The sequence below is a fragment of the Poecilia reticulata genome, linkage group LG10 (assembly GCF_000633615.1).
Source record: "Poecilia reticulata strain Guanapo linkage group LG10, Guppy_female_1.0+MT, whole genome shotgun sequence".
In the NCBI taxonomy this organism is placed as follows: domain Eukaryota; kingdom Metazoa; phylum Chordata; class Actinopteri; order Cyprinodontiformes; family Poeciliidae; genus Poecilia; species Poecilia reticulata.
In genome coordinates this window covers 10,794,921-10,815,667 of record NC_024340.1, presented here as the reverse complement: position 1 = coordinate 10,815,667, position 20,747 = coordinate 10,794,921, and the positions used below count along the sequence as shown (strand labels likewise).

At 39.3% G+C, this 20,747-nt stretch overlaps 1 protein-coding gene across 2 annotated transcripts in view; it reads left to right on the top strand.

Annotated features, from left to right (window-relative positions):
• The first annotated feature begins 2,244 nt into the window (after window positions 1–2,244).
• The window catches only part of flt4 (fms related receptor tyrosine kinase 4), a 62,505-nt gene continuing 44,002 nt past the window's right edge, over window positions 2,245–20,747 (top strand). Inside the window, exon 1 of one of the 2 annotated variants that reach the window (XR_001777025.1) lies at window positions 2,245–2,694. Coding sequence is in view for 1 of the 2 variants with exons in the window: in XM_008419919.2 (XP_008418141.1) it covers window positions 2,637–2,694 (58 nt within the window). In the remaining variant the exon portion in view is untranslated. The remainder of the gene's footprint in view (window positions 2,695–20,747) is intronic. The other variant, XM_008419919.2, reaches the window with a different exon arrangement.

The following is a 20,747-nucleotide window of genomic DNA, read 5'->3' as shown; positions in this document are numbered from 1 at the left end:
TTTGCTCCACTATCAGCACAATTCGGGGTGTTTATTTTCCTCTGAAGCCGACGGCGCTCCGGGGCTGAAACCAGGGAAAACATTTTAATTACAACCATTCAATCACAACATTGTGTTTTATGAACAGAGGTGGATTGCCTTAAGGGGTCTAGAGGGAAACACATGCCCACAATAACATACCGTGATCCTCTGGCTCTGTGTTATTCCACACGCTTCGTGTTCGTCATAACTGAGAATGACAACATATTCACATCTCTGAAAATATTTTGTTCTCTTTTGTCTCATTGTCAGCAGCAGTTTGACAGGGACTCCCTCGGCTCTGAGGGCAGAGTTAGCAAAGAATCTGGGGTCAGTGGTGGTTTTATTTTTGTTGTAACAGTCTCCAGTCTTTAAGTGGAGATAGAGCACCTTGTTGATTTGCAGCATGTACCCCTGGCACTGGACGGTAAAGATGTGTGGGATGGATTACACCGGCCTGAACCTGCATTCTGTTTCTTCTCCACCAGAGGTTTGATCGTCCCTCGAAGCTTATGCAAGATCTGGCTGTTAATGAACAAGCTGCACCTCACCTAACACTCCATCTCCAAAGTGCACAACCCTGCTACCCTGTTTTGTACTCTTGAGCGTACACTGGTTTTCAATTTGCAAAGATCCCTGCCCGTGAAATAAAACAGAGCTGACAGCAGCTCACTGTGGGGCCCCGTCTGCTGCACTCTCGGTTGAAGATATTCCTTTACACTCTGAAGACTCCCCTGAGGTGATGGATGTGTGGGTGGAGTGGGGTTAACGGGATCTGGACGAGCCTGGAAGATCTCCACRCAGTTCATTGGAGACGCCTTTGTATCTCACTCTCTGAATGAATAACTGCAGGTTCTTCATAAAATAAGACACTCCCAAAACTCAGGGAGAATTTGTGTTCATCTTGTCTGAACAGATTAAGTAATCGCTGAAATTTGATCTGAACTGATAAGTGCTTTTTTTTTTAGAAATATAACTCACAAAATAGCAGGTAGCTATGGAAGAACAGATTATCATTTTGTACAATACAAGGAAATCTGTGTTTTGCATGTAATTAGTCTCCTCTATAGTGATGCACCTAAATAAAACCCAGTGCAGAAACTGTTTAGTACACAGAGTCTACATATGAGTAGTTTGATGTCTGAATAAAAAGATCTGAACTGTGGAGGTCTCAGGTTGGTTAGCAAACACTTTAGTAACAAAACCAGCATAATTAGAACCAAGGAACACAAAAGACAGGCCAAAGGGGAAGTTATTTAAAGCAGTTTTTAATCCTTAAAAAAAACATCAAAATATTTCGGCATCTGGCAAAGCACTGCTTAATCCACGGCTCTAAACTGGAAAAGWATGACATAGCTACAAACCAAGACATGACTACTAAAGTCACAGGTTAGTCAATGACAGCATTAATCAAAGAAGCTCATGTCAGCTCTGAAAGACTCTTGAAAGGAGACTTGAAACGATCATCGTTTTACTCAAACAAATCTGGTCTTTATGGATGGGAGACTGGCAAGGAGAAGGTTATTGCTTGAATAAAAGCCATAAAACACGTGGAAGAAGGGGATTTATTCAGATGGGACCAAAACATTGTGTGTGAAGGAAACCTAACACCGCACATCACACTGAACACAGCGTCCCAAACTTTGAAACGTGGTAGTGGCAGCATCATGTAGTGAGGATTATGTTGTTTATCAAAGACAGGGGGGCTGGTTGAAGGTGATTAGAAGATAGATGAACCTAAAGACAAAAAAAACATGCTGTTTTGGTTTTTAGCAAAAGCATGCTTTAATTTAGGTCAAACCTGTATAAGAAAGAAGTTTATACTACACTTGCCTATGTGCAGAGTTTACTCTGCCTGACACTTGAAGTGGTGTGTTTTGCTTCCATCTATATTGGGGCATTTGTTGGCACTTCCTGTGGTGACTTTGACTGCAGTTCCCACAGCATCAGGATAACCTACTGAGCTATTCAGGTGCCAGGACTCCTCCACATACCTTAAACCTGAAAATAAAACCAATACCAGCGGTTCAATACAGCTCTCAATGTGCTTTAATGAGACCTTTACTTTCTTCACAGTACGTGTAACCGCTGCAGGTCTTTCACACACAGAGGATGAGACGGATGGGATTTTGCAGGAAGGAAATTTGTCATGGATGTTAGTGTGAACTCCCCTCCGTCYCCTACCCCCAGTCTCTCTTTACACACCTCCTCTCTCCCACACTCCTCCAAATCAGCTTGTTTTATGAACTGAGTGGGTGGGTGCGCTCCAGTCACGAGCAAAGGAAAGGGAAATCATTGTAAATCTCATTCAGTACCTTGTGCATCCTTTTGACAAAAGAGGAAAAGGCTTTTTTCTTTCCCTTTTTTTAAAAAAAAAAAGTTTTTTCCATGTCCTTTCTTTCTCTGAGCACTTCGGGTTTTCCGACACAGAAGCAGTCCTCTTCTTACACGCATTAGACTGACCGAGGTTCACCTGAGCGCACCACGCCTCCCTCCTCTCACTATTACGGATTTGTAATTTGTCATCCATTAAAATCACTTCCAAACACTTTCTAGCTGCATTAACAACAACAACAAAATCCTACCAAGCTTTGCAATTCTGGACCGGAGATCTGGAGATGAAGACAGATTTCACGCTTTTCTGCCGGACTTGGATTGGAATAGCATACGCCTCAGGTGAGCGACTCCACCAGAAAGACACAAAGTTTGGGATATTTTGAGMAAGTAGTTTAACTTTTCTTTATTTAGTCAGACTGCACATTAAATAAGAATTTTGGGAGGTATTATTAGTCATTAAAGTTATGTATTTGATTAAAGGGTACTGTTTTGTAAATGTAATGTTCGTGAATTATAAAATTAAATCTTTCCTAAACATAAACTGGAAAAGGTAATCCAGACAACCCTCATGAATATATTTTTGTGCGGACTAGAAAAGTACAGCAAGGCTCACTTATTACTTTTTTCTTTTTTTTCCTAATTGAGAATAATTATCAACCAAGCTGTCAAAAACTGAATTTAGGAAGCTTTTATGTTAGAACAAGAATTCAAGTTTGCACTCAACTTTAACTAGTTTAGCAACAGGGCTAATGCTATACTCGAGCTCTGCTAGCAAGTTTTAGCTAAACCGAGTTTCCAGTAGATAATGTATTTTCTTTTCAGGGAAACAGTTTACAGTTTTCTTAAAGTAAGTTTAAAAAGTTTAATGCTATCTCGGTAAAAATAAGTGACAGTGTTCAAAGTCAAATGGAGTTTGTTCAGCCTACGGCAGTCGTCTCTAAAAAGCAGGACATTTACAATTTACGTCACCTCAGTATTAAGTAAGATTAAAAAATGTTTCTTTGTAATATGGATGGATAAACCAGCTAAGAATAAAAGGGCTTGATAATTAGTTGCATATGAAATTAACTTAGTAGGTATGTTTTAAAGTGTGGCTAAAAGTGAGCTTTCTAACTTATGGAATTTCTGCTCAGAAATATTAACTAGATTTCAAGTTTGATTGTTACAATGATTTGTCATTAATTAAGCTTGTTTTATCAGTGTAAATTTCAAGCTAGTGAAATTATTGAAACAAAATTATTTGCAATAACAATGAACAATAATCTTTTTCGGGAACCACTAACACAGCCTTTATAAATTATGCATGGAGTTCCTCACAGAATGAAACTCAATTATAAGCAAATGTCACAAGTCTGCATGCAGATAGGCACTAGGGGGAGGTATGCTGTTGTTCTGTTTATTAGAAACGAAGCTGATACTGACTGATGTTGCAAAAAAGTCAGGGGGGTAAATTATAGCGGGGTTTGTTGTGGGACTTTTAAGAGATCGTACGTTTCGCATAGGCCCAGTTTTTGGAGGCACATTTAGTGGGAGGGGAGCCCACTGATCTGGACCAGACCCATTTGGGGGAATGGGAGGTGGGTTGAGGGTTCAGATCTGTTCATATCCTCCAGAAGTAGGAGTTTGATTTGCATTCATGTGGGCATTGTTGTGCTCCAGTGGAAAAGGCATGCAAGGCTACATAATGTAAAACACATTCCTTCTCTTTACCCCTTTGACTTGCTCCCCTGCTTTACATTACGGGTGTCTGCAGTTTTGCTGAATGTCTTTGTTGACTTGTACGTGTGTGATTGCTGTTTAGCAGCTGTTCATAAGGAACAGGAGAGGGCTCTGTGAGGGGGGCAGTCAACATATGGCTGTTCAGATCATAACTCCAGCTCCTTTCTAATATCTCGGAGCTGCCATGCTGACAGGGATTTATGCAGTCAGAACATAAATAAATGAGCTGAGGCCTTAGTTACAGTAGACGTTATGACTCTGATCGTTTTATGATGCAGATTGGTTTTTCAGTATGAGAAACAAAATAAAGATTCATAACATATTCTACTAATAATCCCAGCTGACAAGACTATAATTTAGGAATAAAAACATCTAGAAGGAAAGAACATAATGTCAGTTACAGTGTGGCACAAAAGTACTAAAGCATCACTCTGCCACCACCATGCTTCACTGTGGGAATGTGTTCACGGTGAGGTGAAGTGTTAATTTTTCACCACACAGAAGTTTGTATAAAATTCAGAAGTTTCAGTTCTGGTCTCTTTTGACTAGAACATGTCGTACCACATGTTGACTTCATGACCCACAGAGCACAGATACAACTTCTTGTGATTTGTTTCTTATTTTTATTATCCTCGTCACCATTTCATTATTCCCAGATTTTTGCAGGACATGATAAATAGTTGTCCAGTTTCTCCCTCCTCATCTGTGAATCTCTGCAGCTCCTCCCGAGTTACAATCGGCATCTTTGCTGCTTCTCTGATGAATATTCTACCTGCACATCCTGTCATTTTAGGCAGGCAGCCACGTCTTGATGGTTTAGTTGCTGTTAAATACTCCTTCCATTTTTGGATGAAACAAAGCTCTGCGAACCTCTTAAAGCTTGGTTGTTGTTCACTCTTCATGAGCCTGTTTTTGTTTTTTAATCTTCTCTGAAGCCTTCCCAGAACAGCTCTATTTATACTGAGTTTAAATTACACACAGGTGGGCTCTATTTACTACTTAGAAGACATGTGAAAACAATTATTTGCTCTGGTTTTTACTCAGCGCTAACAATGCAAAGAGGACTAACAGCAGATACAAAACACTCTTTTCAGATTATTAAATCCTTCCAGTTCTAGCAGAAATATTACTGCGCTTTGAGTTGGTTTATCAAATGAAATCCCAATGAATTTCATTGAAGTTTGTGGTTTTAATGCAGCAAAATGTGGAAGTGTATCCTGGAGGCAAAGCACTTTATATAAGAGAGGAACATTTTTCTAATATAGCCTCACAGGAAGACACTGAGGGTGATAAATGGCTCACCAGAGGTTAGAGGAGTAGGGCATGTTGTTATCTAAATCAGAGGGAAGACTGAGAGAAAGTGTATCGCAGACCTGCCAGATCAGACGTCATTGTCACGTAAGGTGTAGAGCCGATATCATTTACACGTCAGCTACCAAGTTTTGGGCTTCAAGATGCATCTAGAAACATTTTCTACCATCTTCATATCAAACTTAGTCTTTGCTTTAAATTATGTGGGTTTTTGAACTGTTATAGAAATTAAGTTTTGAGGAAATGACGATGAGTTGGAGCAAGCTGTTGCTGGAAATTGGTTCATTTATCTTCTTAGTTGTTTTACAGCTAAATTGGCCATTTAGAGGATACACAGCAGAAAAAAAACAAGATGTATCAAGAGGATGAAAATTTCTTACTAAGATGAAGGACCAGATGATGTTGGACTCACGCTTTGCTTCCTACTGCTGATTTTTTTCTCTTAAAGCAGAGTGTTTTCTGTACGCATACCATCGCTTGATCGGATCATCCCAGAAACCTGACTCTCATCTCTCGGTGTTATTAGAGCTGTCAAATCGTGGAGGTTGAGTTTTTACTGGCCAACATTACCCCCTCCCGATATTCTCAGCGCTGTTCTCAGAATTCAACCTCAGGACTCGGAGGAGCAAACTCATGATGTCTGACCTTCAATATTTTCTTCTATCAGCTGGAGAGCAGCTCAGACGGGGCCAGGAATGCTGCTGCTGCACCCTGTGGGAAGGTTTCGGCAGGAAAGCCCAAATAAACAAGGTCTCTGGTGCCTCCATTATCACTGCCAGAGTGTTTTGAGGGCCCTTGGGCCTTTGGGTGCTTGGTCATCATGTTAAACCACCAATAACACCAACTATGACTGGAGAAGAGTGATAAGCTCCCTTAGCACTAGGAATTTGCAGGGGAAAGCCAAGAATGTGTCAAAGTAGGTGTTGGACAGTAGATGAAAACCATCTGTGGTGTTTTTAGCTTCATATTTCTGATTCCTCCTCAATTTCAGTTAAAAATATTTTAAGCCATGTAAATCAGGGCACAGCACAATGAGTGAGTCCAGGTGCTTGTGGATGAAAATATGCAATCAGCTGTGTTTCAGCAAATGGAGCAAGCCCCCTTTTTGCTTATAAATGTTAACACTGTAAAAAAAAAAGTTTCAGGGAGTTTGAATGTTATAAATGGTTGTTTTCAGTGTTAAACATGGCTGAGAAAATTGAGGTGACCAAAAGTATGAAAATGAAGATATTGGGAACCGGGTTTCTCTGAGCAGAACAATCTAAAAGTAAAAGGGAAACAATAAACGAGCCATTTAAAGGACATTAACTTGAGACTGGTTGGCTTGACAACTTAAGCAAAAATATTATTGTACGCGAGGAGAAGGATTCAAGATGTAATTGTTTTGACGTTGAGGGAAAGCAGAAATTAAGAACAAAGTAGATCTGAAAGTCAAAATTCACGACGGAAGAATAGTTACAGAATAAAACATGACAGATCTTTTATACCGAACTCACTATGAATATTAATAAAGAAGTGCTTTTGACATTAATTGTGCTAAAGTGAAACATCTGATACTGGATGAGTTAAGAGCAGGAGAATCATTTTTACTGTTTTCATACATATAACTGACTTTATTTGCATTTTTCTATTTACATTTTTGTATTTTTCTTATTATATTTAATTTATTTTTGATTCTATTTTTGCTTCTTTCTTTGTATTGTATTTGCACCATTACATCAGAACAGTTGTCTAGAGAACTTGTTTACTGGCTGTGGCAGTAAAATTATCATACTGTTTAATAATCATAATGTTTTATACAAGTCTAATTGTACAGAACAATTAGACTTGATTCTCTAAACCATCAATCAACAGTAACAATTCCACAGGTGCTTAAAGGATTTTTAACTATGGCTTTCTCAAACATTTCTCGACCTAAATAATGATGAAACCAAACGCATTTAGTTTGATGCTCCCAGTATGTCATGTTTCAGTCTAGGTCTTTTTGCCCCCCGCACACTTCAACCAGGTAGTAAAAAAAATCGGTAACACTTTATTTGAAGGGGGGGTGAATAGGACTGACATGACACTGTCATAAACATGACATAACTCCTGTCATGAACATGAATAAGCCTTTATGAATATTTATGACTGTTGTCATAAAGTGTCATTTGGTAAATTATGACACTTTTAATACAAAGTTGACATTATTGAAAATGTCTTTGTTATGACAACGTGACATTAACCAAGAAATCATTACTGATATAAATTTGTTCTAAAAGTATTACTGATTGCACTTTAAAAATGAGGTAACTTTATGTTATTAAAGGTAAAGTTTAAACAGTAATGATTTCTTGGTTAATGTCAAGTTGTCATAACAAAGACATTTTCAACAATGTCAACTTTGTATTAAAAGTGTCATAATTTACCGAATGACGCTTTATGACAACAGTCATAAATATTCATGAAGGCTTATTGATGTCCATGACAGGAGTTATGTCATGTTTATGACGGTGTCATGTCAGTCCTATTCACCCCCCTTCAAATAAAGTGTTACCAAAAAATATAGGGGTAAAACTTGACAAACCAGTTGTTTTGAAAAGTAATTTTTTTCAATTTTGTCTGTTGTCTAAAGTAAAGCCARTCTTTAAATGCACCCAGAAAAGGCAGTCCATGGTTTTGTTATCTCTAGGCCTGATGTCGGTATCAGCCAAAACTCTGCTGCTCACTTATTGACTTAACTCACAAAAACATGAACACATCACTCCTTTTATCTCTGCAGTGGCTCTGGGTTCAGGTTAGGTTAGGATACAGTTTATACTGTTGCTGTTTGTTTTATAGCACTGGGTGACCTTGCACCGCCCTGTGTTTATGAAAACCCACCAGCCCGGCAGAAATAGCTGGTCAATATCTGCTGGAGATGTCTGATAGGAGTGGTCTTTTTCTGCGGCTGGCTGAGTTATGTGCCATCTCTGACCTGGTTCTGTTCAGAGCCAAATTTAAGACCCATTTATTTATGCTGTTTGACTTTTAGTATGTTTATATTTTCTTTATTTATTGTATTTTCTAGCTTCTTAATTAGTGCTCTTTCTGTTTTTTTGTGTTCTGTATTTACTTGTTTCCTTTTGTGAAGCACTTTGGTAAGTTCAAGACACAATTAGGCACAATATAAATAAGGTTTGAGTGAATATGTCAAATTGAGATCCAGCATGTAGCATTGTTATTACCAAACAGGGTCTATATCTTAAATAAATAACTATTTTGCGCTCTGTGGTGGTGCTTTCAAGACCACCTCCCTCTGACAAACAGGAATCCTATAGATAAATAAATAAAAAAAAAATATTAAGTTGTTATATTTAGCACATTAGCAAGGTTTGTTTTTTAATTCATCTCTTACTTGTGCAGAGTAATCTATATTTATCTGCTTATGTGAACAAAACAACCCAAAGAAATAGCCCTTTAGTTCAAGATAATTCTGTAAACCAATTGTTGGAGTGCTGCAAGTTCAAAAGTTATGAATACTTTTTAAATGCAATTAATATAAATCATATTTACTCTCAAAGCTCAGAGAGGTAGAGTTACTGATCGGCACATGAATCTTTTCTCAGAATGTGTTTTTTCAGTTCCCAGAAAGGCAAAGAATTGGCCATCTAGTCTCAGTCATTTTAGTTGCATAAAGTTTTTGGTTTGTTCATGTAGATTGGGGCAGCGTGACTGCAGTCAAGCTGTAGATGGCTTTAAGCTGATTATGACCAGCACATTCCAGTGGTTTTTCTACGTATACGGACTGTTTACCTGTATTCAATCAAGCCGCTTTCAACATGATTTGCCATTACAACTTGAATTAGCAACAGACCTCCTGCGCCAGAGAGAAAGCTTCCAGCAGCAGAATAAGCCAAGTTACAGTGTTGCAAACTCGTTAAAGAAATGCGTTTGCTCTTAGCAATGTGAGAGATGACCTCACATCGCTTCCTGCTGAATGAATTCACTCAAATACATCTCCTGGTTACAAAGACAAGCCTTTTCCTATTAGCCGGGTTCTGGATCAATGTAGAAAAACAAAGTTGTAGAAGTTTGTTTCTGTATGATGGTCCAAAGTACTCAGTGCATGAGGAGGTCCAGAGCTGGCAGACGAAAGGCGAAATAACAGTCAGACTTCCCAGAAGTGGCCTGTACATTCTGCTTAGCCTTATCATGCGGGGAATTGAAATTCAGAAAGCAATCTAACACGGCAGAGGCAGGGTGACAGAAACAGACGACTTCTTACACCTGTACTTCTTGTTGTCCATAAAATAATACAAATCAATTGTACCGCTCGTAGCTTTGCTGTTCTCTCAGAATCAAAACACATTTCTTTCTCTCTAATTACATCTGTCAACGTCTGTAACTTACGACTCAGAGAGATTATTTCAAATTCATTCAGAAACATTTCAGTATTGACATTTCCCTCAGTTGCAATCAAAATGCCCTTTATTAGGTCTCAGTTTTGCTTTCTCTTCTTTACCTTCTATAAAGACACCGCTGTTCTCAGAGCAATTATCATGCAGGAATAGTTTAACCTATTGATTTCTTCCCCTCTTGTGACTCCTGCTCTCTTGGTCCTTTTAAATCCTTCTTTAGTTTCATATTGCAGTGTGCATAAACATATTGTTTTCAAAGTGTTTTTTTATTGCTGGGTTTCTAAAACCTCCCATCAAGGGAAACGACAATGCATTTTATACATAAATCTTTTATTTGCTGAGTCTTAATGAGAAGTACACAAGCTGATTGACTGCACAGACGGTAACTTGAAACTACAAATATGTTGTGTGAATTGATTTTTCTTTATTGCATTCTGTTTTTCACCAATATGAGCCAATAACGGGACATTTATTGCAATTAGTGTAGCCAGACTGTTGAGGAACGTTTCATGGAGGACTGATCTCTCCACTCGTGATCTGAAACTGAATACAGTCAAGCCGACACCCTATAGTGACTTTGTTGCTTGGAAACTGGAGTCATTTAGAGTATTTATTAATAGACCCAACCTCAAAAACCCTTTAAAGTCCAGCTCTTTCTCAGCTGCGTACTTGGTGTATATAATCGCTCTCCAAGTGTTGCTGGGCTGTTGAGCTTGGTTCAAATGCATGGGAAAAAGTTTATTGGCAAAGCCTGAGGAAATTGCCAGCTTTCCTCCCTTTAGGCATTCAGTACTATAATAGTTGTCCCTGCACTCCCTAGTTTGCCTTGTTTTCTTCAGCATCTTAAGCTTCCGCAGTGATTTACCTCATCATGAGATCTGGCATGGCAGCAGAGGCTTATTTTATAGCTTCTGAAACACTGGGAGTTGAGCAACAAACACAATGATTCATCCGCCAAGACAGTAGAGTTAGAAGGGAGGGAGTACCAAGTCTATCTTTCATAGGCTGAGATATAAACAGTATGGTTTATTTAAAAAAATCACAAGTACTGAATTTGAAACAGAATATCCTCTTTTCCTGTTTATTATCTTACACAATGGGCTAGCATTAGCTAACTAATGCTGCTCTGCAGCACAGTTTCCTGGTTCAGGAATCAAGGTGTAAGTTGAATAGCTACCCAGAAACAGGGAATGATGTTGTAAACTCTGAACATTTTGAAGTGGATATGGTTGATATGCATCTTCGATGTTGCATGGAGGACTGGAATAACACCTGTGGAGTAGCGGTCAGGGATGCTAGTCTCAGTTTTTATGGAATAGGACCAGACAGTGATTTCCAGCAATCAAGTGATCATATTTGAGAGAGACCCTAGCTGATATGGAGAGCTCTAATTTAGGAGGAGCTATAAGGACTATGTCGAAACCCTTGCTGACTTGCCGACGGGGTGACAGGAGCTTGGTTTTCTGATCCTCATGAACAAGATCTTAGGGTTTAGTCGTTGAGAGGAGGATGTCTGGTTTGATATCCTCAAAGTGTTAGTTTTTGTTTTGGCGGATGATGCGGCTCTGTTGGCATCGTGACCCTTGGTGTCCACTGGAGTGATTCATTGCCTGTTGCAAAGAGACAGGGAAGAGAGTGAGCTGCATCAAGTCTGAGGCCATATTTCTCAACAGAAACAAAGTGGACGGCTTTTTCAGGGATAGAAGCAGGCATCTTGRTGTCTTGTTTACATATCGATAGACAGACTGGGGATTCGTCTGCTGTAATGCAAGTCCTGCTCAGGTCTATCTTGGTAGAGAAAGAGTTTAGTGAAAAAGCCAAGTTTTGCTTTATTGGTCTGTTTATACTCACCAAGGTCAGCATATTTTATCATGATTCATGTCTCCGGACCATAGGTGAGGGCTTTGTCTAAAGTAGACTTCCTCCGTTTTGTGGCTGGACTATGCGGTAGAGATAGAGTCAGGCATTTACACAAATGAGTTTGTATCTCTTAAAGAAAGTTGGAAACCTTTCAATATGAGTTTTGCAGACATTATTGCTCTTATATTGGATATTTATAGTCTCCAATTTAGGAGATTCTGATGTAATTCAAGTCAAATGAGTTTTTGGAAAGCTGCAGCACTTTCAGATTGTCGAGATCTGCCACAACTTTCTGTGTTGAAGAGAACGAGTTGCCTCCATCTACTGTGAAGAATTTGAAGTATGAACTTTGGAAGAGCATAATCAGTCAGTGAAAGCCTGGAAAGGCACTGTTTTTACACATCTTATATATTTTTTCCAAGTGAAATGTCATTGCCAGTTCAGACAGGGCGAATTGTTTACCAGAATGTTCAAGGGAAGCAATTTCTCAGTTATGAAAATGATGACAAGCCAAAATGTTCCGACACAGAGGAAGTGACTGAGCTGTCCTGTGTGCCTGCGAGGAAGATACAGGAAGTTTTGGTCAGGGACAGAGGTTCTAAAACATAGGAAGCTGGCCCAGATGGCTTGTTGCTGCATCCTTAATTTTACACCCCTCCTCTGGCAGGATGTTGGAGATGCCTGTCCCCGTCACTACTAGTGGAGAGGACGGGGACGTGGTGGGTGTCACTCCCCTCTGTTTTAACAATGAAATCAAAGCTTGGGCTGCCAGTCAGGCCGCCACCCGGCTTTGCGTTGGCCTTGTGTCGAGATGACAGAGGAAGCGGACTACTTTGTTTATTCTTTTTTGAGAAAGCGGGTGTGTTTTAGAGCCTGAGGCAAGACGGCTCCATGTGTAGAGCACTGCATCCCATTTCACTGCAGATGCTCAGAGTTTTTTCAGAAAAGTTGCAGCCTTCATCATTTTCAGATATTCTGTTGCTGAAGTAAGCATGTAGGCATGGCTGCACCCTCCAAGTCTGAATAAGTATTACAATTTTATTCAACCTGTTTTATTTTTAAATTTGATGCAGATACACTTTCATATGTTGAGGATTTATGGCAACAACACAAACTTTTTGTGACTGTTTTGTGTCACTGCTTTATTCACTTGTCACATCTACATACATTTCTGTAAGAAACCTGCTGTTTATTCAAGGTTTCTCTTTTCCTGTCACACGATCCGTCAGAAGCACAAGCTACTGAAGAGTGATAAAAACTCTGATGCCAAATCTTTTTTGCTGTACATAAAAACGGGGAGTGTGGGAGAATCACTGTGATAAAGACCGCAGGAAATTTGCTCGCTGATTTTCTTTTCATACAGGATTTAATGTGCCCCTGTGTCGCAGCCGCGAAGAAAGGAGCTCTCCGCTTGCCGCCTTACCTTCTGCACTCGCAGCGCTCGCCCGCTTTCAAAATGCGTGGCTGTTAGAGAAGCTTTACATTTTTAAATGGCTCAAAGGGCTTCGTTGGCGCTGACGTTTGACTCTTTCCCCCTTCTATGTCCCTGATTTATCATATCAGCAGGTGTTCTCCGCAGGTTAGAGAGGCTCCTTTCAAAGCTGCCTGAATGTGACAGAATGATGAGTGTGAGCCGACACAGGAGAATAATCTGAATGCAAATGCATCAAAATTCAAAAAGGTTTAGATTTCTGATGAAGGTTTTATACTAATCCGGTTCAATAGATGTTATTTAATTTAAGTTTATTTGATAGGGGCAAAAACACGTCGATAGACAAACTGAACAGAACAGCAGTCCCATGATTGCATCATAGTGCTTCTTAAATTGTACATCTAAAAACTTCAAGAAACCTCTTCCTTTTTTATTTCGTGGTAAAGAGTTGAATCCATGTTTATGTGAACTATAGCAAGTATTCCAGCATGAAGTACTTTTTCTGAAATACCGTGTTTGTTTTATACCAGATGTAACTGGATTCACACCTTCCAAAGAATTTCTGCTTCATGTGTCCAAACAATATTTTCCAAAAAGTCTCAGTTCATAAAGTCTTTTTTTCCACAAAAGTGAGGAAGACCTTTGTGTTCAGTTTGGTCAGCAGAAGTTGTCACCCCAGAACTGTGTTTTATAGATCACGTTCTCAGTTTTGTTGTTATTGTTAAATCAATAAAAAAAACTCTTGGCCTGTAGATGGGCCAAGAGCTCTGCATATAGATGCTGTTCTGTTTTTTGTGTCCTCCTGGAGGAGTCGTCAATGTACTCTTGGAATAATTTTGGTGGACTCTCATACCTCCTGCGAAAGTTCACTGCTGCTCCACTTTTTCTCTGTTTGTGTTTTACGGTTTCACTGTGGATCACTGAAGTGCCAAAGCCTCAGTAAGGACTTTGTAACCCTGTTTAGTCAAAGAGATGTCTCTGACTTTGCTTCAAATTTGTTCTTAGATGTGTTTAGATCGTTTTATATTTTTCTTATCTTTCATCCTACTTCATGCTGTCAGACATGCTTAACTGATTTATTTAACAGTAATAAAACCTGGATGTGGATGGTTAAATTTAATTCAGCTTTCCAAAAAAAAAAAACTGTCATCAACCACAGATAATTTAACATTTAACCACAAGAAGAATACATTTCTCCCAAAAAATCTGACTGATTTGGATAGATTTTCCTCTAATTTTTTATTTACTCATAAAATTCATTTGATCTGGAAGATTTAAGTGTGACAAAAAAAACACTAAACTCAATGAAACCTGTAAGAGGCCAAAAACTTTTTTAGCAGCATTGTACCCTAAGGACACATCTACATTATTGCATCTCACAAAACAATGCCTTTTAGTTGTTTTGTGGGTATACTTGTGCTACACATCTGTGTAGATGATTTTAAGTATGAATGCTTGGATGAAATTTGAAAAGTCTAAACATTCGTGGAGCATTCTTATCCATTCCACTTTCATCTTTTGAGCTTTTGCAAAAGGAAAAAAACAAAAAAAAAACATCTGGAATTTAAAGGACTCGGTTGAACTTCTTATCAAATAGTTCTGAGTTGGAAAAAGGTTTGACCAAACATTTACATGTCGGTAGATAAACTCCTTGCAACTCTGCAAGCCCCATGACGTGGTGCACGCTTTGCAGCAGCTGTGGATGCAGCAGTGGGAACGAGGGATTGAAACATGGATTTAGGAATTCCTGCTGCTATTTAGCAGCCACGGAGGAAGTAGATTGGCCAGTCTTCTCTTTCGTAACTTTTGAGGAATTTATGTTTTTGATAGGAGACAGCACGAAGCAGGCAGGAGAGGGGAAGACAGAGACGGATAAAATGTCATGCAGCAAAGATTGGGTTTTACAAGGGATGCTGGTATTCAACCAGGAATGTTAACCACTCTGTGGTTGTTATTTGAACCAGGAGGATGATAGGAAACCGACACCATCCTGCATCTAAGCAGCTGATATATGACATGTTTACACTTTTCGTAATCATTCTTGCAAAACACTTGGATATGACTCTGCTTTCATACTTCTTGGTATTCTGACTTATTGAGCAGAAATCATGGAGCCGCTGAATATGTTCCTCTGGAGAACGTTTTATACTGGTCGTGCATTTTTTCCCCCCCCTCCCTGTCAGCCGGGTATGGGAGGTTTGACACATCAAAGTGCCGCCTGACGCACATGCTGAGCGAACAGGCACAATTGTCCTTATAATACAGGCTTCTGGCTCTCAGCTCACATTTGGCCCTTCCATCAGCACAGAGGCATGCAGCCCGGCAAAGTGTGTCTAATTCAACCATCCCTGCGCGATCCCGGCCATGTCCTCTGCATGTTTGAGAAACACCAAGCAAACTCTTTGCACCGTCTCGTCCTCATCTTTGCATCAAATTGTTTTTTTTCAATCAGAGTATTTAATTTCCTCTTTCCTTGCTAACGCTTCAGGCTAATGCTTTTCATTTCTTCATGTTTTTGCTTGGCGCAGCCAGCTGGACGTGGCGCACGGTCCACACATCCCTCCCCACAGCGAAAGAAGCTTTTCACGACGACAAAGAGAAATCACTTTTCCCGAGAGCTGTGTTAGTTTTTTGTTAGATAAAAAAGATGTGTTCAGTGACCTGTCGCTCTGATGTGAGAAAGGCTGTCATTGAAGAAGTTTTTGATAATTGTTCATGTCAGAATTTAATCATCTGTGACCCTTCCTGCTGTTCAGAGTGTCACATCCTGGGAAAGAAGCTTTTATGAAGTCACTGAAAGTCATTTAGAGCTAATAAATGACATTTTGATACCAGTTACTGTTAATGTAGCATTTCTTCCTCTCAAACCTTAAAAAAAATCAAACTTCTGTAAATAATAATAAGAAAAAGACATGGGAGAAATCAGTGTGGAAGTTCATTGTGTTATCTTTGCTGTGCTGATTGTAGTTAGGGGCTAATCTCTCAAAGCTGGGGCTTATCTCTGCACCAACAGCTGGAATGCATGGGAAATGAGGAAAACCAAGCTCAAATACGTTTCTGGCTCACAGCCATGTGTTCATATTTGTAAGCAATCCAATCACTATTCGTTTGGGAAACAGATATGGCAGAAGACTTCATATTTTACATTTAACCATTCTACAACCACAAACTGCAAAGTTGATTGGGATTTTATGTGAGATAACAAAGAGACAGATACATTGCCTTTTCTTTTTTTTCTTTTTCTTTTTATAAAAACCTGAAAAACATGGAGCACATATATAATCATCCCCCTTTTTATCCAGAAAGAAAAATCAGGTCAGTTTCACTAGATGTTCATACTCATATCTGACCAAAACAGACCCAGACGTTTTTCAGCAATGGCCAAACATTTTCATTTATGATGTGGAACAGAAACGTGTTTAACAACCAGCTGCACAGCATCCATCTGTGTCTCATTGCATTTATAACCAGTGGAAACAGGAGCTATAGTACCTCAAATCAAAAGTTTCTGGGCACTATCATCAAATTAAAAAGTAAAGCTTCAGATTCAGTTTATAGAAATTGATAGGGGTGCTTGTAATAAAGGTACCTAAGATTTCTGAAAAAACAAAAACATTTCATACTTTTTTTTTCAGAAAATGCAGCCCTATATTCATCCTTTTATGTATTAAATATACAATTTAATGTGTATGAAACTTCATATTTTAGATTTTACTTCTGTAATTAAAGACACATTTATCTTAAAGCTCTTTAATCGTTTTTACCAAGGGTAATTAGTAATGATAAAAGTGTGGGAGCACTGTAATTAGAATGGGGGGGGGGGAATCTGAGACAGATATAAAATTAAGATTTGCTCACTATATAGACTGAACTTTAAAAACTTAGTAGAGACTCATTAAATTAAGGAGTCTTAAAGCATAAAAATAACAGACATAAAGTACAACACCTGCTCAACTAAAACTGCTGAAAATGTCACTGAACTTGAAGGTCTTGGATAAAACAGCCCAGCAAACAAGAACTGAACATCTTCAGCCTGTTGGATAAAAAGTAACTTGTTCCGAGCTCTGACTTGGCCGTGCAGGGAGCCATGATTGAAACACCTTTTCTCTTTGTTCTGTTTTTTAAAGCTGATGCTATAAAAAGTGTTATCCCTCAAAGTGCTTCAGTCTGCTGTGTATAAATGTAATGTCTTTTAGGGATCAGGTCAGTTTTGCCTCTTCTTTGAACTACTTGGTTCAGTGTGTCCGGCTGAAACTATAATTTTCAGAAACAAAACCTCCACAATAAATTGGACCTGTGAACCTTTCTGAGGTCTTTAGCATAAGTTAACTCAGCGATAGCAGTTCTAACCATCCGCCCTGCCGGAGAAACGTGTTTATTATCCTAATAAGACACGTTATCAGCAGTGAAACTCTGGACATGGATGTGTTTGGTTTTCCTTGGCATTCCTTTCACATTTCTGTACGTTAAACTGCATATTTTAGTGAGTCTGATAGAATGCCAACAATTACTAATGGGATTGCCATTAATTTTTGTTTTCTCAGACCATTTACAGAGCTGACAGATAGGCAGGCTGCAGTGTCTGGTGCTTCACAGTTTGGAAATATAATGTACACACAGTGCGGCACGCTGAGACGTCTGTCCCTGAAGCAGCACAGGGAGAATGAAGAAGAAGAAGAATGTCCTTCTCTTCTTTCATCAATCTCAAGTGTCCAAACAATAAAAAGGTGGCTGGATTTTTTTCACACCACTCAAGAAGCAATGACTTTACAGAGCTCTCTTCCAGCATTTAAGAGGGAAGCCACTTAAGATGACAAGTAATACAAGCGACACAAAGCCTTGACAAGTGCAGTGGCACATATCATCCTCAGACCAACCCTGGTAGCAGGCCACTTCAGAGGTGCTAAGAGTTCAGAGCCACACATGCCAGGAGGTTATCAGTTTGAATGAGCCATGGAAATTTTTCTTCACTTTCTTCAAGCTTTTAGCTCCACTCTGTAAAGCCCCGTGACGGCCACAGATACCAGACGTCGCAGCGCTTCCAGCGATCTCCCGCTTGTCTTTTCCTGCTTCCTTTTCCCTCTAAACCAGTGTTTTCTCAACCCTGGTCCTCAGCGCCCCCCTGTTTTAGGTACTTTCCTGCTGCCACACACCTGAATTGTATCTCTGGGTGATTAGCAGGCTTCTGCACCACTTGATGGTCATGCAATCATTTGAATCAGCTGTTCTGGAATAGAGGCACATCTAAAACATGCAGAGCAGGGGGCGGTGAGGACCAGGGATGAGAAACACTACTCTAAACGCACCATCAGCATCTTGACGGTGGATCTCTCAGGGCTCGCTACTCAGCACTGACATTTGAAAAGATTTACAATTCAGCGCGTGATCTCTCAACAGATTGTGAGGGAGACATCCGTCACCGGGAGCCAGCTACAATAGGTATTTGGCTTGCAGTCCATCGCTCACTCTGCACACCCCAAAGGCAGATATGATGTCGTTGCACATAATTAGGTCCGTCCGTGGGTTATAAACCTGAATTCATTCTGTGAAAATTATGTTATTAAATGTAATTACAATAATTCAAAAGTCATCTGACAGTGTTTGTTGCAAAACCGAATAAAAATGTCAGGGGACATTATGCTGGATCTGGGCAGATGGGGGTGCGTTTAGTGTTTTTGGCATCATCAAGGCGGCCTTTAGAGGGGATTTGAAGGAAATGGTTGTTGCTGCCAACAGTCATGGCTGATAATTTGGAGTTTGACAAAAATGTTACCTAACAAACTTTACAGCGTGATGTTAGTTTTGTTGGTTTTTATGGCATACTGAAATTCAAAGATTAACCTTAAGCTTTAAACGCTTTAATGGAGAAATATTTCAAATATATGCAAAGTTTCAATAGGTTTGGGAAATTTGGGACCATGGATCCCAAATTTCAGTGTTTTGATCCTCTAGACCTTTGGTCTTTAGAGGATGTTTTGATCTCATTCTTTATCTGAGGGACTCAACCAGTGACCTGGTCTAAGGATGCTTCACTGTCAGCTTGTGAACCCCCCCCCCMAAAAAAAAAATCTGCAGAGGGGAGAAATGGCATTGTGAGAAAAATAACTAGATTCCAATTTTCAGCAGACCAATCCTTATACTTCCTGCAAAACAACATTTTGTCTTCTCCTGAGAAAAATGCCTTCTTGCTGTATTTCCTGACAGTACACCACTGTTCAAAAGTCTCAGTCTCACTGAGCACTGCACTGGTGGTGTCTCTGCAAAAAAATAAATAAATAAAAAATCCTCTTAACGAGACCACTCTATTGCTGGACTTTTTTTTTGGCACCCCAGAACTTTCTTCAAAACAGTTAATAGTCTTTCTATAAAGTTTTTGATGATTTGATAAGCGTTTTGGTGCAACATAGGTTATCTTATGGAAATGTAGTTTCCTTGGTGATTACTGTGAGCGGACAAATAATTATAAGATTTTCTCCCTTATTAAATGTTATTTTATGTGCATCAGAGTGATAACATCCCTGTCCTCCATCACACTTGCCCCTGAGCTAACCATTACAACAGTGTAACTATGCTAGCAGGTCACCACACACACCTGTGATTCTTTCAATTTTCCTTAGTTTTGTAGTTTATTGCATGTCTTCTGATCGGTCTTCATAGGAATAAACCCCTTGATGCCAATTCCCTCATCAAAAAGATTTTGTGAGCTACTTACTGTGTGTTTGTATCAGTTTAATATTTAGTACATGTTTGGTACATGAACTGGTAACAGCTTGAACTTTTGAACATCCATTCTGACCTCTTTTCTGACTTTGGTGCAGCAGCGTTGACTAAAGCTCTTCAGGAACTACATGCACTGACTTTCACCTGCCATTTACAAACCAAATGCAGGTTAGATGCATGTTCCATCTGTAAAAGCTTTTATCACTAAGACGGTGCGTTTGCCTTGACTTTAAAATTGTAGATTGTTTATACACAGCACACCTTCATTTTCAGCTTCTCAGTCCCTGATGCTGAGTCTGGATGCACATTCTGCAGCAAACTCCAGCTATGCAGATTTGTCTCCTAGTCTAGCAAATTGGCAGACTCGCAATGTAAAGCTTCTCATTTTTATTACGTTGTAGTTTGGCATTTTCATTAAATAATGAATTGATTCTTCACTAAGAAAAAAACACCTCTGGTTCAGGCAGACGTGTGCTTTCATATGTGCTTTTATAAATATGAACGCAGGCTGAAATATTTGCAGCAGTTTTCCTTCTGCAACAGATTTCTTCTTCTTAAATTCGCCATAATCACGATGTTGCATCTCAAACCAGTAAACTGCAGTCACCTGCCGAGAGCCTTCAGCTGAGTTTAATGGCCCATTTCGAACACTAATGATCTCATGTTTAGATCTGACTATTCTATGATTGTGGAAAATTATCGGTACAAGAGTCAGAGCAATCCTCCAAATCCACCGAGTTAGGAGGGAGAACTGGCTTTAAGCAGGTATATAACTCAGAATAAAATCAGCATGTTACCTATAGAAAACCACACGAGTTAATAAAGTTGAAAATCTCCAAGAAGCTTAAAGGCCCTGCAAAGTTATATGATTAGTCTCTACTTGAAGCAGGACTAAACATTTATTTTGTGTGGTCTTTTATAATATTAGCTTTTTATCAGCCTTTTTGGCCTGCTGCGTCTCTCTGTGGGTA